This window comes from Hipposideros armiger, unplaced genomic scaffold (genome assembly GCF_001890085.2).
Source record: "Hipposideros armiger isolate ML-2016 unplaced genomic scaffold, ASM189008v1 scaffold_128, whole genome shotgun sequence".
NCBI classification, from domain to species: domain Eukaryota; kingdom Metazoa; phylum Chordata; class Mammalia; order Chiroptera; family Hipposideridae; genus Hipposideros; species Hipposideros armiger.
In genome coordinates, this window is record NW_017731478.1 from 1,940,675 (window position 1) to 1,968,437 (window position 27,763).

At 54.3% G+C, this 27,763-nt stretch overlaps 1 protein-coding gene across 3 annotated transcripts; it reads left to right on the plus strand.

Moving 5' to 3' along the window:
- Positions 1-156: 156 nt before the first annotated feature.
- On the plus strand, positions 157-26,801 carry ABCB9 (ATP binding cassette subfamily B member 9). 3 transcript variants are annotated; one of them, XM_019649042.1, is made up of 13 exons: positions 157-185; positions 1,793-2,031; positions 5,800-6,488; positions 10,798-10,912; positions 11,476-11,606; positions 12,519-12,724; positions 14,906-15,103; positions 16,266-16,394; positions 18,226-18,414; positions 18,857-19,030; positions 20,917-21,076; positions 23,199-23,335; positions 25,600-26,801. In XM_019649042.1, the coding sequence occupies exons 3-13, from the start codon at positions 5,888-5,890 to the stop codon at positions 25,858-25,860; spliced, it is 2,301 nt and encodes a 766-aa protein (XP_019504587.1). In that variant the 5' UTR covers positions 157-185; positions 1,793-2,031; positions 5,800-5,887; the 3' UTR covers positions 25,861-26,801. The 3 variants fall into 3 exon arrangements, with proteins under 3 accessions (XP_019504587.1, XP_019504585.1, XP_019504588.1); XM_019649040.1 differs by having other exon boundaries at positions 158-185; positions 1,793-2,019; XM_019649043.1 differs by lacking the exons at positions 157-185; positions 1,793-2,031 and having other exon boundaries at positions 6,220-6,488; positions 11,490-11,606.
- The last annotated feature ends 962 nt before the right edge of the window (positions 26,802-27,763 follow it).

A 27,763-nucleotide genomic window follows, 5' to 3' on the forward strand; every position in this document is an offset into this window, starting at 1 on the left:
ACTCACCTTGGGAAGCTATGCACTGACGCCAGCGCCTACTCCACCCTTCAAAGCAATTCTGGAACTCTTTTTCTGGAATGGCCATCAGAGCTGTTGTTGTATGTCCTGAAGGTCATCAAAACGTCTTCCTTTCAACATTTCCTTAATCTTCGGGTAAAGAAAGAAGTCATTGGGGGCCAGATCAGGTGAGTAGGGAGGATGTTCCGATACAGTTATTTGTTTATTGGCTAAAAACTCCCTCACAGACAGTGCTGCGTGAGCTGGTGCATTGTCATGATGCAAGAGCCATGAATTGTTGGCAAAAAGTTCAGGTGGTCTAACTTTTTCACACAGCCTTTTCAGCACTTCCAAATAGGAAACTTGGTTAATTGTTTGTCTAGTTGGTACAAATTCATAGTAAATAATCCCTCTGATATCAAAAAAAGGTTAGCAACATCGTTGCAACATGTTGGCAAACTTAATTGTCCCACGTAGTGAATAGGTACATAGATTTCTTTCCCCTGTTGAGCGATGCTCTACAATTATTTGGCCAGTTCCCTAGGGAAGGGTATTTAGGTTATTTCCAGACTTTTGCTACTACAGTAACTATCTGCAAACTAGTATCTTTGCTCCCCTCCACCAGTCTAGCTATAGAAGAAAATCCTACTGGGTCAAAAAAAAAAAAAAAAGTATGTTTTAAATTCTGAACTTGGGCCGGCCGAGTGGCTCAGTTGGTTAAGAGCTCACTCAAGAGTTTGAGCTCTGAGCAACAGCGGTTCGAGTCCAGCCCGAGCTGAGCAACCGCTGAGCTGCCAACAGGTAGCAGGATGGCTCAGCTAAAACAAAAAACAAAACAAAAAATAAATAAATAAATTCTGAACTTTACCAAATTCCCCTTGAAGAAGACTGTGCCATGTGAGTAGCAGAGGCTGTTTTAAACCTCTGACTGAAGGACAGAGGGATGTGGACATATCGTGCCCCACCCTGCTGCCCCCCTGGGCCTTGTCCCCCTCTCCCGAGCTCTTGGTTCAGGCTACACTGGTCCCTTCCTGTTCCTCCAATGGCCAGGCGAGTTCCCACCCACGAGCCCTTCATCTTGGAGTTCCTGTTGCCTAGAATGCTATTCCCCCAGATGACTCCGGGGCTTTCGCCTTCTCACCTCTCACCCCTTACCTTTCTCAGAGAGCCCTCCCATGGCACTTGCCATTGCCTCACCCAGTTTTATTTCCTTTACAACGCTTATCACTCCCAGATATTACCCTATGTGTTTACTCATTGATTTTCTGTCTCCCCCCACTTCAAAAAGATGGGCGTTTTCTGTCTTTTTTTCTACACGTGGCAGGATTCTGAGCACCCAGCACCTAGCATCTAGCACCTAGTAATCACTCAGTACATATCGCTGCCTCCCCTCTCCCAAGTCCCACTACTCTGCTTTGTATTTCTCCATAAAATGTATTCCCTTCCAACACATATAATGTACTTATGTGTTATGTGTATCGCCTGACCCCCTCACTAGACTGTCATTTCCAGAAGGGCAGGGGCCTTGTTTCGTTGAACGTCACATCTCAAACGCCTAGAATGGTGCACGGCACATAGTAGGGGCTGGACAAATATTTATTGAATGAATGAGTGAGTGCATGAGTGAATGAATGAGGATCACAATGGGATAACCCCCACCTTCAAAGAAAAAGACCCGTTAAAGAGTAGGTCCCCAGAAAGTGAGGCCATTTCAGTGCGCGGAGGGCCTGGCTGGGCAGATGGGGGCGGGGCTGGCCGCAGGTGGGCAGGCGGCTAGCTCTGGTCACGCCCCCAGGAGACCCCGCCCCGTCGAGAGGCCCCGCCCCGCCAGTCAGCTGGCTTAGGCGCCAGCGCGGCTCGGTTCCGACCTTGTCAAGGCGCAGCCGAGGCGGAGGTGGAGAGCAGCGGCCCGAGGAGCCGAGCTAGCTCAGCGCCCAGCTGTCTCCAATGAGCTGCGCGGAGCCTGCGCCCCTGAAGACCCGAGCCCGCTGCGCCCCCTCCACACGGCTCACCTGATGCCAGGTAAGGTAACAGGTAAGAATGCGGTGTCTGCCACCCCCGACCCGGGTCCTTTCCAGGCCTGGATGCCAAGCGGGGCACAGGCTGGAGGGCGTCTGGGTCCCCCTGCCCCGGGGGTGGAGTAGGCATCTCCAGTGAAGGTGGGAGCCTCCTGGGAGCTTTTCTGGCCCTATCACTGTACCCCCACGCCCGTAAGCTCCACCCCCCATCCATCCCTGCAGAATCCTCTCCACGCCCGCAGGGCAAATGTTGCATTTTTTTTTAACCCCTGCGGTGCCGCTGTCTCTTGGAAAATGGTTAGGGATGCCTTTGGGGGAGGACCCTGCGATGGCTGTCCTCCCCCAGGCTCAGACTGGCGTGTCTTCTGAGGGCTCCCCATGCCTCACAGCGGGGCCTGCCCACACAGCCTGAGCTCTGGCTGTGGCAGAAGCCCCGGGGCCCTGCTGGGCCTGCCCACCTTGGCAAACCCTTTCCCTCAGTCTCCTCAGCTGGCCGATGGGCCGATGCCCCTCTTGCCTTTCTCAGGGGCCCGCTCTTATTTCTGGGCCTCTGCTAAAACAGGTGCCCCCTCCCCAGGCCTGATGCTCATTAAGATAGCTTTAAGCTGGTCTTACAGGATTCCCTGCCCTCTGCCCACTGTCCCACCCCCTGGAGAAAGGCTGGTCCCCTGTCCCCTGCTTCAGATGGGGCAGGTGCAAGATGACAAAAGGAAGATTGTCGGAAGGCTAGGGTAAGCTCCCCAGTGTGCCTCACCCAGAGCCACGAGTTACCCGAAAAAACTTTCCTAAGTCCCAGCTTGGCATGTGGTGGGCCCAGCAAGGGTGGGAGTCAGGCTGGAACAGCAGGGGCCCAGCCCAGTCCTGGCCCTGCCCCTGGAGACCCACGGTGACACACTATTCCACAGAACTGGCAGAACTGGCCTCAGTCAACACTGTTTGCTAAGCAGTGAATGGGCCGTTCCACCACTGGCCATGAATGACCACTGTGGGGTGAAAAGTTCGCCAAGTCAGGGGTGAACTGAGCACCCTTTTCTTTTGGTCCCTAGGCCAGGGCCCATCCAGAGAGTGAAACGTTTCAGCCTTTATGCCTTTGCCAGATCTCTGCATGTCCCTGAATTTCCCCCAAGCCTCCACATCCCCATCTGTACAGTGGGGATGATACCTGGGAGGGCCTCCCACCCAGGGTGGTGCCGGGCACTTAGCACATTGCCTAGCGCTTAGTAACACTCCATAAATGGTAGCTGTTGCGGTTATGATAATTATTATTTATTATGTTCTGTGCAGCTGACAGCTGGAGATGCCCCAACCAGCATTTCTTCACCTGGGAGGAAAAGCCTTTGACAAGACCCCTGTGGGGATGGGGTGGCTTGCTAATCCTGTGCTATTCCTTAGCATCTGAGGTCAAGGCGAGTTGCCCCTGTTTTCCAGGGCTGTGTCAGGCCCTGGGCAGTGCCTACTCTGGCCTCTGGTTACCACGTTGTCCTTGTCCCTCAGGCCACACACGTCATCCATGTGTCCACAGTTTGCCCTCCAACTTCACCTGGCCGACCCCGGCTATGTCCTCCAAATCAGGCAGAAGGAGAGCAGGGACATACCTCCAAGCAGCCCAATGGTCTTGTCCCCTTCATCCTCCTGCTTAATAACTTTAAAAATAAGAGATTAGCCTGTTCCCTCCTAGAGCTGTAACCCGACCCGAGTTGGTTCTGCTCCATCAGCCTGGAGTAGAAAACTCAGCTCTTGGGAGCTGGGGACCCTGGTGCTATTGCTGCTCTGCCTCCAGTTGCTGGGTGACCCTCGACAAGCGTTGTCACCTCCCTCTCTGGACCTCAGTTTTCCTGCCTGTAAAACGTGGTTCAGGGAGTCTGTAATGCTAGAGTGCAAAATTTTGTTTATTCCGGTGAAGATAAACAACTGGGACTCCCGGGTGGGTGGCTGTCCAGTGGGGTTGACATTACCCAAAGTGGAGGGGTGTCAGGAAGGAACTTCGCCAGTGACTGGGAGTAGGGACAGGGAGAGCCAGCCAAGCCCCAGAGCTGGTTGCTGGCAGATCCACCTCCTGTCCCACTTCTGAACCCCAGCTCCTTTCTGGGGGCTGAGAGATTGATTCCCTGTGCCCACCAAGAGGATAGCAGCAGCTGAGGTGGCAGGCAGGGCCTGGGCAGCTGGCATTGGCCTGCCCAGGAGGCTTGGTGGGGCACCAGGCCAAGAGCATCCCTCTCTGGGCTCCGACTCACGCTCACCCACTCACTGGCTCCCTGAGGCCTCTGCATTGCAGCAGGCAGGAGCCTGCGCTGGCAGCCCAGCGGGGTGGGGGTGGAGCAAGGGGCCTGGGAGGGGGTTGCTTGGTCCCTCTCCCGGCCCCAACCCGCATCCCTTCCCCTACCCTTGGTCCCACTCAGCCCTGGGTTCCCTTGGAGGGGCAACTGCTGACAAGGCAACCGTCTCCTCTGGGGCAGACTTGAGTCTGCCTAGAAGTGCTGGGGTGAAGGCAGGGCCCAGGGTTGTGGACGATCACACCCTGGGTCCTTCCTTTCTGCCTCTCAGACCCCTCCTGAGCATCGTTAGGGGTCTTGCCAACCCCATGGAGAGAGAGGCTGTTTGAAGGATTAGGGTTTTGGAGTTGAAAGCACAGACTTTGGAACTCGACCGCCTGGGTTCACATCCAGCTCTGCCCCTTCTTAGCTGTGTGACCTGGGGCAAGTCACTTACCCTCTCTGTGCTTCGATTTTCTCAACGGTAAAATGGGGCTAATAAAAGAACCCACCTGATAGGATTCTTGTGAGGATTAATGCCTGTAAATCACTTAGAATACTGCCAGGCACACGTTCACTTCCATAAGTGTCAGCTGTTGTTACTTCTGTTGCTGTCATTGTCATTGTTGTCATTGCCACCAACTCTGCTTGGATGAGCCCCTCTGGTCTAGACTCTTTTTTCCTTTGATGAACACTCCCTGTTAACACTTGTTATATTGACAAGCGTTTTAGCTTAGCTGTTTAGAGCCTAGACTCTGGAGCCAGACAGTCCTGGGTTCAAATCCCAGCTCTGCTACTTACCAACTGTGTGATCTTGGGCAAGTTATTAATTTCTCTGGGTCTCAGCTTCTCCATCTGCTAATGGGGATGATGATAGTGCGAATCTCACGGAGTCGTCGGAAGGATTAAATAAGCAAACGCATATAAAGCACCTGGTGTATGTGAGGGGCTGAGTTCATAGGAAGGGCTATGTCACACAACTGTTTGCTTGTGTTACTGTGGCCCCGCTGTGTGCGGGCGATGCAGAAATTGAGAGTCAGGTTCTGGAATCCTTCACATGTTAGCTCAAGTCTCGGCTTGGGCCTTTGTTGGCAGAGTGATACGGGGTGCATGCTTTTGCCTCTCTGTGCCTCAGTTTCCCCAACTGTAAACGGGAATGTGGATGCACCAGCCTCGCGGGGTTGTGTGGGGCTTCTGTCACTCCCAAACAGGAGGTCAGTTGCCTTGGTTTGAGCACCAGAGTTATGGGAGAGAGGGTTTCTCAGGCTGGTCCCCTCCCCAGTCTCTACTCAGAATCACCCCTCCTGTTTCTCCATGCCTCCCCCCTCCACTTGGGGATTCCGGAGCTTCGGCCATTTTGCAGAAGGGGCAATAAAGACCCTGGGAGAGAAAGGAACAGACTCAAGTTAAGAGGCAGCGCTCAGAGGCACAGCCCAGCCCAGCCCAGCCCCGCTTCTGCCCCGGAGAAGCGCCTCTCCAAACCTGCTATAGCCAAGTGGCAAACCTAATTCCTCGCCCTGTTGCCCTGACAGGTCCGGCCTCGCCCTGCAGACGATGAATGGCCTTGTCCCCGTGAGCTAGAGCCTGCCCCTCGGCACCTGCCTACCGCCAGCCAGCAGGATGCAGCTGTGGAAGGCGGTGGTGGCGACCCTGGCCTTCATGAGCACGGACGTTGGCATGACCACGACCATCTACGTCTTCAGCCACCTGGACCGCAGCCTGCTGGAGGACATCCGCCATTTCAACATCTTTGACTCGGTGCTGGACCTCTGGGCGGCCTGCCTGTACCGCAGCTGCCTGCTGCTGGGGGCCACCATCGGCGTGGCCAAGAACAGCGCCCTGGGGCCCCGGCGGCTGCGGGCCTCGCGGACGGTCATCGCCCTCGTGTGCCTCTTCGCGGGCATCTACACCATGGTGAAGCTGTTGCTCTTCTCCGAGGTCCGCAAGCCGGTCCGGGACCCGTGGTTCTGGGCCCTCTTCGTGTGGACCTACATCTCACTCGCTGCCTCCTTCCTGCTGTGGTGGCTGCTGTCCACGGTGCAGCCGAATGCCAAGGCCCTTGAGCCGGGGGCAGGCGCCGAGGCCGAGGGCTTCGCTGGGGAGGACCGGTCGCCGCCTGAGCAGGCATCCGGGGCCACCCTGCAGAAGCTGCTGTCCTACACCAAGCCTGACGTCGTCTTCCTCGTGGCAGCCTCCTTTTTCCTCATCGTGGCAGCTCTGGGTAAGTGAGCACCGGCGGGGCCTGGCGGGCACCCCGGAAATCAACTTAGAGGAGCATAGCCACCTCTTATTGCCTCTTAAATTTTAACATTTACTTCCATGGTTCATACGTCCAATTGGTACAAAAAGTGTTACCTCACGGCGTGGCCTTCCCTGAGAGTGGCACTCCTATGTCTTCCCCCTGACAACCCTGATCCCCCAGGGCTAACTATAGCAAAAGATTCCGGAAACTTCCAAGTGGGCAGGAAACCACTTTTTTTCGTTTCTTCTATATGCTTCCCGTGTTTCCTTATGCAGCTACAAGCAAATCAGAACACACCACTCGCCCCACCTCTTACATTCTATTATGTGTCTTGTTTGTCTTTACCTTACTGGTATATTCTGGGATGTTCCCAGTCAGTGCCTTGTTCTTTTATCTGGCTACATAATATCCCGCTGTGTGGTTATAGCATCAATTATTTAGATGTTATTAGACTCTTGGGTTATTTTGAATCTTTTCCTTTTCCAATCAATAACCTTATTTGTACACATTTCTTACAAATGTGGGTATATCTGTAGGATAAATTTCTGGAAGTGGGATCTCTGAGTCAAAAGCATTTTTTTTGTAATGAAGAGAACAGAATAGAGACCTCAGAGTGATGTGGTGTCTGTAGTAAGATTAACTATTGTAGTAAGATTAAGTATTGTTTCAGAAACTTACATTTCAGTTATGCGTGCCTGTGTGTACATGTCTAAACGTATTGGTTACTGTGGGTCTGGTTCCACACAGTTCGAAAGCACCCCTCCAGCAACGTGGGTGGGAAGGCGACAGTGCAGGGTGGAGACTCCGTGGGTTCTGTGGGTGACGAGGCCAGGGTACAGTCCCAGCCCTGTTCCTTCCCTAGCTGCGTCGTCGTGGGCAAGTTCTTGAGCGTTTCAGAGCCTCACTTCCTTCTCCTATGCAGTGGGGATTGTTAGTGTCCTTATTGTCACAATGTTGTAAAGCTTGAATACAACAGGAGAAGACCAAGTCCAGAGCTTGGTACAGCATGGTAAGTGCTCAGAAATGTTGGCTGTCAGGAGTTGTTAGATGTGTAACTCTTAGGGACAGAGCCTGGGAGTGGCCACAAAGCCAGAGTGTTCTTAAAGAGGACAGGCAAACCCCAGAGCTGGCCCCAATTCTGCAGCCCCCTTCCCCTCGCTATCCACCCTCCACCCTCTTGGTCCCAGTCCATTAACTGCGGTGTGATTTTAGACCAGTTACTTAACCTCTCTGTCTCAGACCCGGTCCATTAACTGCTGTGTGACTTTAGACCAGTTACTTAACCTCTCTGTCTCAGACTCCTCACCTGTAAAATGGAACTGTAATAGTACTCATCACCCTGGGGTTTGTGAGTTAATACGGGTGAGACACCTTGGCCAGCTCCTGGCACTTGGAAAGCCCCCAGTGAATATTAGCAGCTGTGACTGCTGGGACAGCCCTTTCCGTTTATCCAGATCATTTCCGCTACTCATGCTTCAAGGCCCAAATGTCCCCTCCTTGGAGAAGCCCTCTCAGATTTCACTGACTGTGGCCCTCTGTCTGCACCTCAGTTACAGCGTTGGGGACATGAAAATCATGCGTCCACGCTTCTGCCTCCCCTACCAGGCTCTGAGCCCCTCGAGGGTGCAGGGACAAGTCTGACTCTCCCTGGGCCCCCTGATACAGAGGATACCTGGCACAGAGGAGTCCTGCTGAATGAATAAACGAACAAATGACCATCCTGCCTGTGTGGGCAGATGTCACCCGACGACCTCGTTTTCCCCCGCCTGCCGGGCCCTGTTGTCAGGTGGTGTGTGCACGTGTCCTAAAATACAGCTGAGAAGATTTGCCCCCTGCAAGATGGGTGGAGGTCAAGGGCGCTAACCTGCGATCAGGCCCCCAGCCTCATGGGTAACTTCAGGCGAGTGTACGTAACCTGCCAAGCTTCAGCGTCTCATCCTGAAACGGGGGCTTCGTCAGGTTATTGTGAGAATTCGATAAGATGAAATGCGGTGCCCGACAAGAGTGAGCCCTTTATAATTTAGGTACTGTGGTTATTAATCATTATTTTTCAGTCAACAAACATCCAGAAGGGCCCAGCTTTTTCTGACACCTCATCATCTGAAAGAAAAAACGTCCATTGGGAAAAAAGGGTAGTTTTAGCGTTGAGTATCTCCTATGAAATTGGGATTCTTGGGGTTTTTTTTTGTGTTTTTTTTTAAGGGCAGCCTCGATGTGGCCTCTTCTTTAAATCCGTAAGTTATAGGGGGTTCTGTTCAGCTAACCTTCACATGATTCTCGAGGTTGATTGTTCTGTAATTTAGCTGTAACTTTAATTTGACTATGGGAGGCGGCAGGCATAGCGTTTACCTATTCCACCATATCTTGGGCCTTCCTCCGAGATCTATAATATGGATTTCATGGCATCCCAACTACCTATACGTGGGCAAGGGACCTAACTACTCTGAGCCTCAGTTTCCTCATCTGTAAATAGAAATAATAATTATAATACCTTACCTATAGGGTTATTGGGAGGCGTTAGAGGTGAGGGAGCTGATACCTAGGCTCACAGTGCTCTAGGCAGAGGGAACAGCCCATACAAAGGTCCTGAGGCAGGAAGGTGTCCGGTTGTTAAAGGAATAGCAGAGGCCAGCCCAGCTGGAGCAGAGTTCGTGCCAGGGGAGAGAGTAGAAGAGGAAGTCAGGTCCGTCGCAGCGGCCCGACTGTGCAGGGCGCCGTGGCCACTGTAAGGACGCTGACTGTTACCCTGAAGAGAAGGGAGCCATTGGGCTGTTTTGAGCTGAGGGACAACAAGATCTGATTTGAGTTTCACAGGCACCTGCTGTCGACTGAGTGAAAAGGCTGATAGGTATACAAGGGTGGGAGCAGGAGCGCCAGGAGGTGTTACTAGAGATAGTCTAAGCAAGACCCACAGCGTGGACCCGGGCGGGGCAGCAGAGGCCGTGAAAGTGCTTGGATTCTGCAAATATTTTGAAGGTGGAGCCGCAGGATTTGCTGATGCATCGGGGAGTTTCACACGGTTCTCGTATAGATCCGACAGGAGGGTTTCCACACGTGCTTAGCACAGCGCCCGCACCCAGGAAGGGCTCGGTGAATGCCTCTCATGGTGGTTGTCATTGTCGTTCATTGGTGCTTGCCGGGGTCACAATGCTGCTGAAGCTCGCTGACGCCCTTTTCTCCCCTGTGGGTAAACCGAAGCAGAACGTCAGCTCCAGTGGCACTCCACAGTGGTGGTTGGAGACTCCCGTCTCGCCTTGAGCCGTGAGGACCAACGCCCTCTAGACCTTGTGGCCTCTGTGCCAAGACCAGCAGAGGGCGCCAGAACCCCACGGAAGGCCTCACTGTCCTGCCTGAGCCATCACGTAGAGAGGCCCAGGGTTCATTCAGTGACCTTTATTCAGCGCCTACTCTATGCCCAGCCCCCAGCCAGGCTGTGTCCTGTGGAAAGAGCTGCAGTGAAAATGGAACACAGCCTGGTCTGACCACATGCCACTCCATGTCCATCGTGTCCGTAAGATGAGAGTGGGCATTCCAGGTTATTGGAAGGGAAGGGACAAGGAAAGAGCCCCAAAGTGGAAGCCGGTTTGGATTTGAGCCCTGGCCCTTCATCTTAATTGCTGTGTGTCCCCTGGCAAATTACTCAACCTCTCTGAGTCTTCCATTCCACCCCTGTGACATGGGGGTGACATCCCCTCTCCTCACCCCCCCGCCCAGGATTGTTGTGAAGATACAATAAGACAAATGGGTAGGATATAATCCAGCAAACTGTAAAGTGCACCACCAAGAAGGGCGGGGTGGCAATTCCTAGCATTGCTCGGAACCAAAATATCAACAACTTCTGAGGTTCTAGAATGTGAACTCTGACCCCTCTACCAAGGAGAAGAAAGTAAACTTCAGCCCGGGCTAGCGTCATCTCACCTTTTCAGCTTCCCTTCGTTATCTGTAAAATCGGGTGATGACAAGACCAACTTCAGAGTCTGCGTGGAGGGAATGAGATATCTCCCGGGCCACTCAGCGTCTGGTAGCCTTATTAATACTGACCCAGCCTGTGCAGATGGCAGACCCCACGCTTCCTGGGTCCCTCTTCTCTGAAAAGCGGGGAGCGATCAGCAATACGGGGCCCCTACCCCACCTCCCACCATAGTGAGAAGAGAAATTTGCCAAGAGAGAGAACCCCCTATGGGGTGAGCAGAGCAGGCAAGGTGGGGGGGGCTTCCTGGGGCTCTAGAGGAAGGGCACGGGCCCCCTGGCTGCAGACGCCCCCTGAGCGCGCCCTGTCTCCCGGCAGGAGAGACCTTCCTCCCCTACTACACCGGCCGGGCCATCGATGGCATTGTCATCCAGAAGAGCATGGAGCAGTTCACCACGGCCGTCGTTGTCATGTGCCTGCTGGCCATTGGCAGGTAGCCTGCTCTTGACCCCCAGCCCTGTCCCCCCCCCCAAGGCCTACAGCAGGGGAGGGAGGTCAGGGCCAGCTCCTAAGGGGAAAACAGGCTAGGGAGCCCCAAGAAATGCCCCTGGGGAGGCCTGTCCCTCAGCTGGTTACCGTGGTCCTCAACAACCGAAGGGCTCAGAACCGACGTCCATTGAGCTGAGCCAACCCTAGAGCCACTCCCTCTTGTTCCTAAAAATGGCTTCAGTCCTCCAGGGTCCTTGTTCACCACCCCGGGTTGTCTTCCAAGTGGGGAACGAGGGCCAGCCTTGTCTGCTGGTTCCGGAAGGGAGAGGGGTCTGGCTGGCAAAGTTGGGGCCCTCAGCCTCAGGAAGCACAGCCCCCTGTTTGTCCTCCCCTTGGGGGTTCCAGCTGGGCACGAGCCCCGGGCAGTGAGCTGGAGGCTGGGGTCCTGCCCTGCCTCCGCCCTGCGAGGGGCGCACGCCTCCCAGCGGCGGGAGGGAGCAGCCCGGTGAGGCTGCTGGTTGTCGGAAGGACGTTGTGCTATATATAACATCTCTTATCTGCAATTAGCTCGTTTGCCGCAGGTATTCGGGGCGGCATTTTTACCCTCATATTTGCCAGACTGAACATCCGCCTTCGAAACCGTCTCTTCCGCTCACTGGTGTCGCAGGAGACGAGCTTCTTTGACGAGAATCGCACAGGTTGGTCTTCCCGGGGCCTCGGGTGACCTGGGGCTGGGCCCCGCCAGGGTGGGCTTGTCTCAAGCTGAGAAAATAAATGGGTACATCCATGGTCTCAGCCCAGCTGGCTCTTCCCACCATCCCATTCAGGCTGCAATTACCCCAGGAGGCTGGCTTGGGCCTCTGAGCCCGCCTGAGCGCTGGGGAGCTGCCCTGCTGGCTGAGGTTTTGGTGTGAACTGTGGCCACTGTGGGACCCTGGCCAGGCCGCCCAAGGTCCTTTTGGAGCCAGGGTCTCGCTTCCCACTGCCCTCTGGAGCCACAGAGGCCAGGGGTCCCCAAGCCTGTGGCCTGAGGGGCTCAGCTCCTATGGGGGGGAGCCACATGGGGAGTACAGGGCAGAGCAGGGAAGGCCGTACGATCCAGCCAAGATCCCAGGCTCTGAAACGGACCCGCCAGGTGTAGGCCGTGGTCCCCCCACCCACTCACTTAACCTCATGGAGCCTGTTTTCTCATTCTAAAACGGGAACCATGGTAGACGCCAACATCGGGGGTTGCAAAGCTCTGGCCCGATGTCCAGCACTTGGTAAACGGGGCTCGGCTCCTTTCTGTTCCCCCAGCCCAGACTGTTATTTCCATAGGCGGGAAGGGGGAGTGACCCTCTCTGCCCGGTTGGGCTCCGGCTCAGTCATGGACAAGCCGCTGGCGCTGAGCGAGCATCTTCCCCTTTCTGAGCCTCAGCCGCCACCTCTGGGCTGTGGAATGTAATGTCACAAGATGCTGGTGACAAGGGGACATCTGCTTTTCTCCCCTCCCACCCCCCCACCCCCAGAAGGTGGGGAGTCCTGAGCTTCCCTGCAACCCCTCAGTGTCCCCTGCCCCCACCTGCAGTGGCCCCGTTGCCGCAGTGGGAGCTGAGCTGCCTGTGTTCCAGGAGACCTCATCTCCCGCCTCACCTCGGACACCACCATGGTCAGCGACCTGGTCTCCCAGAATATCAACATCTTCTTGCGGAACACGGTCAAGGTCACGGGCGTGGTGGTCTTCATGTTCAGCCTGTCGTGGCAGCTCTCCTTGGTCACCTTCATGGGCTTCCCCATCATCATGATGGTGTCTGACATTTATGGCAAGTACTACAAGGTAGGCCCACCTGTCTCTGCTGGGCCCTGGGAGCGCGGGCAACTCCCGGGTGGAGGGGAAGGGACCCCGTGGCCGCTGGCAGCTAGCGGGGGCTGTGTTTGCGTTAGTTCATGTGCTCATTCACTCAGTCAGTCAGTATCTAGTGAGCACCCAGGGTCTCCCAGGCACCAGGATACATCTAGTGAACCAGATAAGGGCCCCTTCTCTCAGGGAGTTTATGCTCTAGTGGGAGAGACAGACGGTAGCGGTTTTAATATATAATGGGGTAAAAGACGGTACGTGCTAAGGAGAAAAAGGAAGCGAGGAAGAGAGAGATTGGGGGTGGCTGCAATTTTCCGTTGGTGTTTCTGAGAAGGAGACATTCGAGTACAGTGTTGGACGTCTTGGGGAAGCACCCCCCAAGCAGAGGGTACAGCCCGTGCAAAGGCCCCGGGGTGAGAACGTCCCGGGTGTGTTTGAGGAGCCTCAGGGAGACCAGTGAGGCTGGAGCAATGAGTGAGGGGAGAGGACGGGACATGAGGGCAGGGAGGTGACAGGGGCCAGACCACGTAGGCCTTTGTGAGGACTTTGGTTTTCACTCTGAGTGCCAACTTTGGTCTCTTTCTGTAGAGCGGTGTTGACGTGGGAGTGGCTCTGGCCCCGTGAGCGGTTATGGGCAGGCCGCCCCTTGGCACTGCCTCTGCCAGGAAGGTGGGCCTGTGAACTAGGCCCCTGCCTCGCCTTCCTCCTGCTTGCCACGTTGGTCGCTGCCCCCGATCCCTAAGGGACCAAGGCTGGATTCAGACAGCTGCAGACGGCCCCTTCCCCAGGGATCCAGGCCGCGGGGCCGGGGGTGGAGGGGCAGGGTTACGCCCGAGCAGGGGGTTTTGACATGCCATGGGCTGAGTGTCCCCAGCTCAGTAGGAACCCTTGGTGCCAGTGACCTGAGGCCAATCCCAAAATGAATCCATTCCCCACAACCCATGTGGCCTTCTGGCAGTGCCCACCACCCAGGAGGGCCCTCTCCCCTGCAGCTCTGGGTCACGGGCCTCACTGTTTTCCTCCCTGAGTTAAAAAAGTAAACATATGAGTCGGAGTTGGAGCCAGTTCCCTTCCTGTGCTCCCCACCCCGCCCTTCCTGCCTTCCTGCCAGCCCCTGGGACTGGGCAGGAAACCCTGGGCCTCCCCCATCAGCCCCACCTCTGCACACCTCAGGTCCAGCCGCAAGCTCAGTCAGCCAGGCCCTCAAGGAAGCTCTGTTCAGGCCTTCTACCCATCCCTGCATATGTTGAATATTGCCACCAAGTCATCGTCACAAGTCACACACTGCCCACGGCCAGACACGACTCTGGGTGCCAGCCTGGCTGCCCCGGGTGCCTGCACACACTGCATGCTTCCGACAGCTGGCTGTGACTCACAGGTCATGGCACGTGCCCGTGTGTGACCCTGGCCTGGCCTCCTGGGCAGCCTTCCTGGCTGGTTTGCAAATCTGAGGATGGCGACTATTGCAAAGCCTGACCAGCACTGCCCAGGGACCACTTCCAGAGCTCTGGTGGGCAGCAGCCTGGGGGTCATACATTCGGAATCACTTCTCAGCCATCTATCTATCCCCAATTATATGCACGTGATGTGGGCAGATTTAATAGCCCGTACCTTCTGCCACCATCGAGAATTTGGCTAGGAGTTCTGTGCCAACCCTCAGACGCTCACATAATGTAATGTATGTTGATGATGTAAGTGGCACCCCCTAAATAGTTGGTGTTCCTTGTGCAGTGTGCAACCTGAACAACCACCCAGGGCATCCCTGTACTTATGCCCACACAGGATCTGGTGTGGAGGTTCCTTTTCTGAAAGGATTACCCAAATCTGTATGGTCATGAACAACCTCCTCTGTCTACTGGCAATGACTTAATGATCAGCTCCCCAGCCCTCAGCCTTCAGCCCCCCAGCCCTCAGGAGCTGGAAGCTTGGGGTCTCACCCCAAGAACCCAGCTGGAGTCTGTTCTCTGAGTCCATCAAATCAAGCTAAAAGGAGGTGGGGAAGGACGGGGAGCGAGGTCTTCCCCTTTTGTCTCCGGAACGCCCCGCACAGAGCTGGCACCATCTAAGGGTAGAAAAGCCCAGAGAGGCCTGCGGCTCAGGTGATTAGTGAGACTGTCTGTTTTGGGGTCGCCTCCATCTTGTACCCGCTCCTGCCCATAGAGACTCTCCAAAGAGGTCCAAAGCGCCCTGGCCAGAGCCAGCACCACAGCCGAGGAGACCATCAGCGCCATGAAGACTGTCCGGAGCTTCGCCAACGAGGAGGAGGAGGCAGAAGTGTACTCGCGGAAGCTGCAGCAGGTGTACAAGCTGAACAGGAAGGAGGCGGCCGCCTACATGTACTACGTCTGGGGCAGCGGGGTACGTGCCCCCAGCCCCGGGCAGGTCCGACCGTGGGGGGATGGGACGCGGAGAATGGGGGTCCCTGCATGTGGGCGTCAGGCTGGTTGCACCTGACTGTCCCCTGTCCTCGGAGAAGCCTCCCGATGTATTTCCTCATAGGGACCCCCTCTTTCCCTGGGGCCTCCTCAGGATAGGAGCTCTCTTATCAGCTGGGGAAGCATCCTGCCAAGGTGGGGAGCCGCCCCAAGGCCAGCGGGGACCCAACCTGGGCCACGTTCCGGCAGGTCCTATGTCACGTTCCGGCAGGTCCTATGTCACCACCACACTCGGGGGGAGGGGGGGGGGCGTGAGTCACAGCCCCTCCCTGGAGAAGAGGGAGGTGCTTGGCCACACCTGGGAGGTGGGCTCATCGGGGAGTCGCTGGGCTAGGAAACACGGGGGTTTGGAGTTTAGCGGGGAGAAGGAGCTGGTGGTCTAAGGGTAACCAGGGGGCAGGAACTATGTGGGCCACCCCTCAAAAGTGTCCGGCCAGGGAGGAGAAGGAGCCCCAAATCCAGCTCAGTTAGCCAAGCCTCTCCACAATCTATCCAGCAGCAGCTGTGCCTTTTGCACTTAGCTGGTGTGGGGAGGGACACACTGGGACCCTGGGTGTCCCACCCCTCCCCCAAACACTCCCCCAGGCACTGGAGTGGGAGGGAGACAAGGGTGCCTGGACACAGCCCCTCCTTTATGGACCCCGGTGGGGTGAGAAGCACAGACTTCACCACCCTGGCTCACTGTGTGACCTTAGCCAGTGGACTCAACCTCTCTGAACCGTGCTCTTCCCTGTATAGACGAGGACTAATAGCTCCCGCTTGGCCAAGCTGAGGGCTTGGGGGCTGATGTGTGTGCCAGGCCCTTACAAAGAAAGCCTTGTTCTCAGCCAGGCCCGTGGCCCGCTCCAGCTGGGGGCCTTGGCAGGGGAAAACGCCACAGTGGGAAGGAGGAAGGCATGGGTGACAGACGGGCATCAGCATGTGTGTGTGGGGGGGGGGCAGGCACCACTGCCATTGGCTGTTTCGGTTTATGGCTGAGAGTCCAGAGCTCACAGCCACTCTCCCCTTCCCCTGAGGTGGGGGCGCGGGGGAGGATCTGAGCCAAGGCCTCTGTGACCCAAATGCCCCCTTTCCTCTGCCCCCAGCTCACGCTGCTGGTGGTCCAGGTCAGTATCCTCTACTACGGGGGCCACCTCGTCATCTCCGGACAGATGACCAGCGGCAACCTCATCTCCTTCATTATCTACGAGTTTGTCCTGGGAGATTGTATGGAGGTGAGGGGCTGGCTTGGAGAGGGGGTCCTGGGGAGAAGGAGCGGGGAGTGTGGGGAAGAGAGATCTGAACAGGGTGCTCCAAGGTCCAAAGGATCTTTCTAAAGCCGGAAAGGGAGAAAACACCATAATACCAATAATGAGAACAACACTAACAAGGGGCAGCAACAAAGACTATTTCAGAAAACACACCTAAGAGCGCCGTGAGAGGTCTCAGTGCTTTTCCCGTTCCCCTTTCTCAGTAGAGGACGCTGAAGCTCAGAGAGATTAAGCAACTCCCCCCACATGTGTGGGGGACGTGGGTTCAAAGGCAGATGGGTCTGACTTTATTTTAACCCACTTTAAAGCGCAGTGCCACGGAAAAGACGAGGGTTGTTCCCCCACCAGCAGATCCTGAGACAGGGAGCTGGGGCGTTTATCAGTCATGGCATGAGGATGCTTGGAGTGGGGGGGCATCGTTCTCTGCTTCCCATCCCCAAGGCCCTCAGACATTGAGGTTGGGCCTCTGTGGACTAATAGTGAAAAAGCTCAAGGATTGCGGGGGAGGGGTATTAACATCTGCCACAGATGGCACTTTGCATCGACGAGTCACACCTGCAGTGTCATCTGACTCAGCAATCTGCCTCCAGGAATCCATGCTTCAGAAATTCTCACACCAGCGGGCAGAAATGTGTGTCTCAGGACTGTCAGGGCGTCATCGTTTATGACGGGGAAAGGTGATAACCACCCTACGTGCCCAAGGGCCAGGGCCTGGGTAATCGCAGTACATCTGTATTCCGGGGACAGTATGTGTCCCGTACAGACCAGGCAGCAGCTACAGCGATGAGGGAGCCAGGGTGTGGAAAGAACCTTAAGACGCTGTTTGGTGGAATGAAGCAAATCCCCAGGCAGGAGGGATAGTCTGACCCCATGTGTAGTTTTTAAATCTCAAAAGTAATTATAGACATGTGTGTGTTTGTAAACACACAGAGAAGGAACTGGGGAGATACAGAGGGAGCCGTGGTCACCTCTGGGATGAGGGACTGTGAAGGGTGACTTTTACACAGCCTGGTACTTACTAATAATAGCAGGGTAATGGTCGGAGCTGTGATGTGTCAAGGGCTCACTTCATGCCGAGCGCGGTCTTCACAGAACCACGACACCGGTACTAGTATTACCCCCGTGTCACCCACCAGGACCCTCAGTCACAGCACCTACGGGGCTGAACTTGGGAGCCCGAGTTCAAGTCCTGGCTATGCCATTCCCTGGCTGTGTGACCTGGGGGAAGTTACTTGAGCCCTCTGGGCCTCAGTCTCCTCGCCAGTAAAAAGGAGATCATGATAGAACCTACGTCGTAACATATACAAAGTGCTCAATAAAATGAGTCGTCCATATTAGTCACATTTATATTGTGTATATTGCTTTTACCCAAGGGAATGCATAGTATACATTAAGACCTATTTTTTTTAAACTGAAATTTGAGAAATGCTCTGGCAACTGAAAGAGGAAGGCCCCGTTCCTGCTCTGCCGCATTCCGGCTGGTTCATTTAACTTCTCTGCGCTTCCGTTTCCTCGTCTGGGGGCTGATCACACACACTCCGCTGGGTAGTTCTGAGATTTAGCTATGATGATGGTGAGGTACTGGCTGCTAACATTATCAGTATTTATGACTGCTGTCCTCATTTTTTTATTATTGTCATTAATTGCTGTACTAGCAGGTGGGGCCCCAGCTGCCTCCCCCCCTCCGCTCCCTTCTCCCAGAACTGCTGCTGTGTCCTTGCTCTCTCCACACCCCCTTCACCTCCCAGGAGTGGGGTGTTGGTGGGACAGCAACGTGTGTCTTCTCCCCTCGCAGTCCGTGGGCTCTGTCTATAGCGGCCTGATGCAAGGAGTCGGGGCAGCTGAAAAGGTGTTTGAGTTCATTGACCGACAGCCAACCATGGTGCATGATGGGAAACTGGCCCCTGACCACCTGGAGGGCCGCGTGGACTTTGAGAATGTGACCTTCACCTACCGCACTAGGCCCCACACCAAGGTCCTGCAGGTGAGGGGGCTCAAGGCCTGCCCAGTCACCCTTTCCCTCATGCCACCTGTCGCACCTCCCACATGCCAGGCCATGGCTGTGTCACCGGGAACACGTAAGGCAGAATCCTGTTTTCATGGAGTCTGGGTTCCGGTCGGGAAGACAGATTACTAACAGAAGGCTGGAGTGAGAGGGGTGATGTAACAGTCAAGGAGGCCTTCTCAGAGGAGGCGACATTTGAGCTAAGACCTGAACAAGAAGCAGGAGCCAATCAGGTGGCTCTCTGCAGAAAGAACATTCCAGGCAGAGGAAACAAGTATAAAACTACTGCCGGATCCTAGAAAGGAGAGCGTTTCGGGAGCCAGCAGTACCCAACCATGGCAGAGGGGCATGGGGTGGGCTGGGACGGGTGCCCACCTACGTCTGTGGCTCCACACCGTCCATGTCTGCGTGTTCCCTGCAGAACGTCTCCTTCAGCCTGTCCCCAGGAAAAGTGACGGCGCTCGTGGGGCCTTCGGGCAGTGGGAAGAGTTCCTGTGTCAACATCCTGGAGAACTTCTACCCCCTGGAGGGGGGCCGCGTGCTCCTGGACGGGAAGCCCATCAGTGCCTATGACCACAAGTTCCTGCACCGAGTGGTATGTGGTGAGCCTTTGCTGCCCTCGTCCGCCCTTTTATTGTCTAAACTTTTCTCTTGTGAGCTGTGGCAGAGAACAGCCTAAAATACACGTACGGTTCCGAGAATTATCACCAGTGTAACACCACCCAGGTCAAGAGTTAGAACATTCCAGCGCTCCAGAAGTCCCCCCAGAAGCAACCTCTTGCCCGGCTTTCATGCTCATGCTTTCCTTTCATCTCACTGTCTCTGTGTGCCTCCCTCCCCACAGGGCACAGCTGTGTTTTGCCTAGTGGTGAACTTCTAGCGGGAGTCGTAATGCGGGTAGCCATCTGTGTCTTGCTTCTTCCACTCAGCACTGTTTGCGAGTCATCCAGGTGGAGGCTGTGGCTGCCGTTCATTCATTTTTGTTGCTAGATGATAATCCACTGTGTAAACACGTCACGGCCTGGTTCCGCATTCTGCCCTTAATGGACATTTGGGCTGTTTTCCTGGTTTTTATTATTACCAATAATACTGATACGGACAATGTTGTCGGTGTTTTCTGGTGCACGCAGGTATGCTCCCCCAGAGTGGATGCATAGCCCCAACTTTAGTAGTGACTGCCACACAGCCGTTTCTGCCACCAGGATGGTCGTACCACTTTACATTCCACTAGCAGTAGGTGAGCGCTCCAGCAGGTCCACAGCTAAGTCAACCCCAGCACTTAAAGGACCGTACAGTTTGGGGTAATTCTTTCAGAAAAGGAGCCTCAACACCTGATCCTGTGCTAGCGTAAGAACAGGGATGCCTTGGATGGTTGTTCAGGTTGTACACTGCACAAGAAACACCAACTGTTTAGGGGGCATCATTTACATCATCAACATACATTACATTATGAGCAAGCCTGAGGGTTGGCACAGAGATTCCAGAACTCCCAGGCAAATGCTAGATGGTGACAGAAGGCTACAGAGTGTAAAACCTGCCCACCCGTATAACCAGGGGTAGATGGCTGAGAAGTGGTCTCAGGTGTGTGACCCCCAAGTTTTGAAAATTTTAGTTTTCAAAACAATAAAATGCAACAGTGTAACCATGTTCCCATATATTCAGAAAACTTTATAATTAAGACAAGGAGAGTTCCCCTCCACCTCACCTTTTGAATTCCACCCAATGAAGGTGAGCAGTGTTAGCAGTTTAGTAAATATCTCTTTACGCTTGTTTCTTTATATAAATATTATCGACATATAAAGGCACATATATAGTTTTTTAAACAAAAATAGAATCATGCTGTGCATGTGTGTGCGTGTGTGTGTGTGAATTTGATTTTATGAATGTACTGTAATTATTTAACCAATCCCCAATTTATGGGCAACTAGGTTATTTCTTTTCTTTCTTTTTTTAATTTTCTTTTTGCTATTTACAATGTTGCAATGCCATCCTCCATAATACCATTTTTGTAGGCCAAATTCCTAAAACTGGGACCGTGGGACAACAGCTCCCTTAAATGTTCTCTTAGAGGGGAGGGAGGTCTTGTGGTCTGGGGCCTGCTGCGGCCTCTTGCTTCCCGACACGGACAGACTCACTCACAGAGGTGCATGCTACCTTCTCTTTCTCCCTCTCTTTTTATGTCCAGGACAGGGCAGAGAGGGAGCTCTCTCGGAGGTCAGGGAACCTGGCTTAGCCCAGGGCAGCAAGTTTAGCGGGCCCAGTCTGTTGGTCCAGGGAGGCCGATGGCTTGTGCAGAAAGTGGACTCACTTGATTGTAAGGAAGACAGGCAGCTGCACGCAGCAGCCAGGCGCAGGCCCTGATCAGATTTCAGACCCGAGACCCCTGGCGTCAGCCTGGCCCGGGGCTGGCCAGGTTCCTGGTGACAGCTGGCTGGACGTGTCCCTGGCCTCTCATGCCCCATCCCTCCTCCTCCTCCGCAGATCTCCCTGGTGAGCCAGGAGCCAGTGCTGTTCGCCCGCTCTATCACAGACAACATCTCCTACGGCCTGCCCACCATGCCCTTCGAGATGGTGGTGGAGGCTGCGCAGAAGGCAAACGCCCACAGCTTCATCATGGAGCTCCAGGACGGCTACAATACAGGTACCGAGCCCAGGCACGTCACCTCCACCGTGCCTGGAGCTGCACCCTCAGGGATGCGACCCTCTGAGTTGTGCATTGCCCTCTGCCTGCTGCCCTTTATTATTTCAAGGTGAAATTCACGTGACGTAAACATAACCGTTTCCTAGTGAACAATTTAGTGGCCTTGAGTACACCCACGACACCACCTCTACTTAGTTCCCAAACATTATGATTTAAAAAGAATATATATGTATTTTCTTAATTACAGTTACTTAATTTTAGATTAACAAATTAATACTTTAATTTGATAAATGTAACAACATAGTAATTTATGTATTTTATTATATTTGATACATGTAAAAACGTTAACCCGTGAAAAGGGGCTATTCACATGGTTTAAAACTAAAAAATACATAAACTGACATATTTTTATTCCATCCCTTTATGACACTCCCCCGTTTCCTCCTGCCCCCATCAAAACTTTTTTTCTTCATTTCTTACATGTCCTTTTAAAGATTCTTTATGCAAATATAAACATATGCCACCCTTTTACAGAAACAAAACAGCACCTTAAATTCTGCACCTGACTTTTTAAACTTAACACAATATCTTCGTGATTTGTACATTGGTGCCTAAAGAGCTGCCTTGTTCTTTTTGGTCAAATGCTTTTTCTGCCTCTGTTGAGATGATCATATGATTTTTATCTTGGGTTTTGTTGTGGTATGTCACATAGAATGATCTGTGGATATTGAAACATCCCTGCATCCCTGGGATAAATCCCACCTGGTCCTGGTGTATAACCCTTGTAATGTTGTGTTGAATCCGGTTTGCAAATATTTTGTTGAGAATTTTTGCATGTATGCTCATCAGGAATATTGGCCTGTAATTTTCTTTTTTTTTGTAGTGTCTTTGTCTGGATTGGGTATCAGGGTGATGGCTGGCTTCGTAGAATGAGTTTGAAAGCGTTCTTTCTGCTTCAATGTTTTGGAATTGTTTGAGAAGGACCCGTGTTAATTTTTCTTGAAATGTTTGGTGGAATTCACCTGTGAATCCATCTGGTCCTGGGCTTCAGTTTGTTGGGAGTTTTTTGATTACTGCTTCAATTTCATTGCTAGTAATCTGTCTGCTCAGATTTTTGGTTTCTGCCTGTTTCAGTCTTGGAAGTTTGTATATTTCTAGAAATTTATCTATTTCTTCTAGGTTGTTTCATTTGTTATCATATTAATTGTATTCTTTAATGATCCTTTATATTGCTGTGGTGTCATTAGTAGCTCCTCTTTTTATTTGGGTACGCTCTGTATTTTTTCTTTATGAGTCTGGCTAAAAGTTTATCGATTTTGTTTATCTTTTCAAAGAACCAGCTCTTAGTGTCATTGATCTTTTCTATTGCTATTTTAGTCTCTATTTTATTTATTTCTGCCCTGATCTTTATTATTTCCTTCCTTCTACTTACTTTGGGTTTTGTGTTCCTTTTTAACAGCTGCATAGTATTCCAGTGTATGGGCTTTTTTTTTCAGTTTTTATTCAGTTGCCTATGGATGGACATTTGAGTAGGTTTTTTATCTTTGTTATTATTATTATTATTATTTTGCAATAATTGTGCTGTGAGTCACACACAACGTGTGCCTGCGTCACTGTGCATGGGAAAGTTGACCCGTAGGGAAAATTGACAGAGGTGGATTTGCTGGCACAAGGGTTGGGCATTTGTAATTGAAATCCATAGACTTGCACAGTCCAAGCCAACAGACACAGAGGTGTATGTGCTGCACCCCTACAGATTGGGGGCTGTAGGGATCACCCCAACAGCGCGTGCCCCAGGAAGATTTCCCCACAGCCACACCAGCACAGTGTATCATCAAACGTTTGGATTTTTGCCAAATCAATGGGTTAAAATTGGTACCTTGGTACCCATTGCGTGGAGTCGTGATCTGCGTGCCTCTTCTGAACAGGAAGGGAGAGCATCCTTTCATGAATTTCCAAACTGCCGGTTGTCCCCGCCAATGGCCCCTTTAACCACACTTTTCCTGGAGAGCACCACTCCCATTGCAGCAGGGAAAGGTGGAGGAAGGGGGCTTCTCGCTCATCCCTAGGGCTGCCCCAGCTGCACCCCTCACTCACTTGTCCCTGTGCCTCTGCCACTCAGAGACAGGGGAGAAGGGCGCCCAGCTGTCAGGCGGCCAGAAGCAGCGGGTGGCCATGGCCCGGGCTCTGGTACGGAACCCACCTGTCCTCATCCTGGATGAAGCCACCAGTGCTCTGGACGCAGAGAGCGAGTACCTGGTGAGTTGCGGATGGCGGGTGATGCTGGAGTAGGGAGCAGGTCTGGAGGGGCCAGAGCCCCTCCGCTTAGCAGACAGGCCTGGGAAGGGCTCGGGAATGGCCACGGGGCCCTCCCAGACTCTCAGCTTCCTAGACTGCGGTGTGCCAGGATTGAGAGCAGGGAGCTAGGGGAGAGGGTCTGGGCACCCCGGGCCCCACTTCCTGGCTCTCAGCAGAGCTGAAATTATACGATACAGGGTTAGAGTCAGGAGACGTGGCTTAGAAGCTCTGTCTTGCAGCTCATACCTTGAGCCAGTCCCTTCCCCTCTCTGAGTCTCCCTCTCACTGGTAAAGAGGGTCTGGTCAAGTATCTGTCCCTCAGCCTCTCCACGGATCAATTCATTCATGACGCCAGTGTTTGCCTTGCTCCTTTCGGGTACCAGGCCCTGTTCCCGGCGCTGGGGTTGCAAGGGCGGGCTGACCAGCCCCACAAAGACCTCTGCCCCCAAGGCGCTTCCATTTCAGGGGGAAGACAGATACCAAACAAGGACACAAGCATGCGTTCAACCAGTGGCCCCTCCTCCGTTGAAAATGAAACAGTCATGTGACAGGGAGATGGAGAGGGGTCACCCTCGTCAAAGAGAAACACAGCCGGACATTAGTTAAAGCTGGAAAAACAGATTTTATTCAGGAACCACTGATAGCAGGGAAAGAGCTGAGCTCCAGGCAGCCTGTGCAGAGGGAACGGGCATTTCAAAGGGAGAAGGGAGGGGGCGGGGAGGAGGAGAGAGCGGGCTCGAGGGAAAACTTACAAAGCTTGGTCAGTGTGAATGGATTCCTCCAGCTGGGCCAGCTGCTGGCAGCTGTTGAAGTTAGGTGTCTGGGTCTCTGTGGGAGTCCAGAATTCTGGACTCCCACAGAGACCCAGACACCAAGGCCCCCTCTTCCTGATGATGACATTGCAAAGGAGTGGCTTTCAGCTCCTTGAGAAAGAACCCTCCTGAGTTTTAGGAGATTCATACATGTATCTCAGAGGGACAGAGGAAGGATTTACAGTTATAAGCCCTTTTTAGTAAACGCCCTGGGGGTGGGGGGTGGGGAGGGTCAGGGGCCTGCTATCAGGTGTTGGTTAGAACAGACAGTCTATTCTCTTGAGCATTTAGGGGGGCTGGGGTCCTCCTGCAGACGAGGCCGCATGCTATAGATGCCCTGCTGGAGTGCGGCCACCTGAGTGCAGGCTTTGGATGGAGTCACGTGTGCCCAGAGTCTGCAGTCCTCACTGGTAGAACCAGGGTCCCCAGGTTCCATTTGATCCGAGACCCGAAAGGAAACGGGGCAGCCGTGGGGAGTTCTGGGGTAAGGGCGTCCCCGGAAGAGGGCCCGTGGGTGACGAGGCCCAGAGCAGGTTCACAGCCAAGCCCGAAGGACAGTGGGAAGCGAGGACAGAGTCAGAGGGAGACGCAAGCTCCTCAGGCCCGAGTCAGGGCTTTGGACTTTTTCCTTTTAATTCATACATTTTATTTTTTAGAGAAGTTTTAGGTCATTGAGCAGAGAGTACAGAGCCTTCCCATATGTCCCCTCCCCGCCCACAGCCTTCCCTATGGTTAGCATCTTGCATTGGTGTGGTGCGTTCGTTCCAACTGACGAACCAGTGCAAATGTCTTATTACTAACTGGAGTCCCTGGTGGACATTGGAGGTGACTGATTGTGTTGTGCATCCTACGGCTTTTGACAAACGCAGCCTGCCATGCACCCACCGTCCTAGACAAAGATTAGTTTCACGGCCCTGAAACGCCCCCAGCGGTTTGGATTTTATCCGAAGTGGGACCGGAAACTATTGGGGGGCCTGGAGCAGGACTTCGATGAGAACTGATTAAAAGTGTTTAAATCTGTGGGGAGAGAGGAACAGGGGGCAGGGCAGGCAGGTCACAGGCATCCAGGTGAGAGGTCGTGGTGGTAGGGTGGAGAGATGGGACAGAGCGAGATAAATCGGGGTGACAGGGCCTCCAGGGTTTGTCACCAGTCGGAGTCAAGCCCTAAGGGAAAGGTGAAGAATTGAGGGGGATGGTTTTCTTCTGGCCTGAGCTTTGGGGCTGATGGGTGACCATCATCCAAGGCCAAGGTTAGAGGATGGAGCGGAAGACGACCAGGCTAGGGCCCATCTGTCACTTGCAGGGCGCTTCCCCTAGGAGGTGGGCGAGCTGGGCACTGAGCGAGGACGGGGCGGGGGCAGGGGCGGGGCGGTGGCCGAGGCAGCACCCGTGAGCTGGTCCCTGTCTCCCCAGATCCAGCAGGCCATCCACGGCAGCCTGCAGAAGCACACGGTGCTCATCATCGCGCACCGGCTGAGCACGGTGGAGCGGGCACACCTCATCGTGGTGCTGGACAAGGGCCACGTGGTCCAGCAGGGCACACACCAGCAGCTGCTGGCCCAAGGTGGCCTCTACGCCCGGCTGGTGCAGCGGCAGATGCTGGGGCTCGAGCCCACCTCAGACTGCGCGGCCGGCCACAACGAGCCGTCGGGCAGTGGCTGTTACAAGGCCTGACGGTCGGCCCCTGCCTCTCGTGGTGGGGCAGAGGCCCCGGCAGCCACCTGGCACATGTACCCATGGCGGGCAGCCCCTACCGGCTGCCCTGGGAGCCTGGGCCCACAGCCCTGGAAGGCGACCTGCCATGTAACCACCTGTCACCGCTTCCTGCATCTTGCCCCTGGTCCCCACTCCGTTCCCGGGCCACCACCAGCCCCCCGGCTGCCACGAGCCACTCCCTCCAGTCTGGGCTGTGGAGCCCCTGTCTCTCCATCTGACCTCCCAAGGCGTCTAAGCGAAGGCAGGCTACCTTTTTAAATCAAGATCTTATCAGGGTTTTTACTGCTTGGTTTGATGGGCCCCAGTCAGCTCCTAGATTTCAAAAACATTTTTTTTAATGGGGAATCATGATGGGCAAGGTCACTGAGATGTTCTAGAAACTTCCGAGCCAGGAGCGAATGACCCTTCCTAATAGCCTGGGGGAGGTCAGGGGAGAACTTGGCCTCCACCCTTTGCCCCTAGAGAGAAGGGGCTTCCCTGTCCCTGAGGGAGGACACGGGAAGGGGACTTTCTTCCTCCCCCTTCCCAGCTTTGTGAGTCAGGCCCCAGGGAGGGCTGGGAGAGGGAGAGGCGCCTGTCTGCCCGTCACCTCTGCCGTCCTGCCAAATCTAAGCCAGTCTCACTGTGAAGCACTACGAACCTTAACTGGGGGAGTCTCGGGGTGTCCCCGGCCCAGCACCCAGCTTTAGCCCCTCACCCCCACGCCCCCCTTTCCGGCTGGCAGCCCCCTTCTCCACACCCACCCCTGCCACCTGCTGTTCTGAGGCCCTTTGGATGTTTGGGAGATGCTTTCTCTTCCCTAGTCGGTGGATGGGATGGTGGCAAAGCCCAGGGGCTGGCTTTGCAGGGGGGTTGCAAGATGTTGGGAGAACCCGGTCAATAAAGTGTACTACCTCTGACCCTTGACCTCTGACCTCTTCCTGGGCCCTCTACCCCATCCTCTGGTTAGGTTTTCCCATCAGACCCTGCCTGGGGTAGTTGCGGAGAGACTTTGGGTGGTCTCGGCCCTCCCCCCAGTGTCTGGGAGCCCCCATCTGTGCTCTTCATGTCCCCGAGATCTCCCCATGTCCCCAGCACAGACATTCACATCCGTTGTCTGTCTCCACGGGGCTTGAGCTGGGCCATAGAGGCCTGTCTCCTCTAAGTCCCTGAGACATCTGTGCCTTCCCGGAAAGCCGAGAGACCCAGCAAATGCCACCTATTCTTTTCCATCAGGGACCAGGCACCCCACGCCCACTCCAGCCCATGGAGCTGAGAAATAGTACCCAGGAGAACAGCTCGATCAGAAGAGAAACTTAGGACTGGACCCAGGAAGACCTCTGTGTGATTCTTTGTCCTCACTGGATCATGCGGAAGTCTGGGGTCCCGGGGAGGGGGCTGGGGCAGTGGCTTTTTACCGACTGGTAGAGAAGTATTTCAGCATTTTTAACTACTTGTCCAGGCACATGCATACGCCAGCTCAATGTCAGCCATGTACCCATTTCCCTACCGAACAAACTGAGGCCTAAGACCCTGACTGTGGCCGGCTGGGTCCCCTGCTTCCCACCTGGGACTTGGACCTGCCTTGAGCATCTTATCTGTGCAGGACCCTCTGGCTCCCTCCCTGAAGAAGCCAGTAGGAGCCTTAGAACTGGGTCCCACAGCAAGCGTGTGCTCGGGCCCAGGCTAGGGTTCCAGGTGGAATCTGAGAGGTACCCGGGATTCAGTGTCCGTTTTCGTTTAATCCTCACAACAGCCAGCTTTCTCCCCATTTTAACATTGAGGAATCCAAAGCTCAGAGAGGTTCACTGATTTCTCCTCCGCCACACAGCCAAGACCCCCCCCCCCCGCCCCAGGCTGAACCCACAAAAGTCGGGAACAA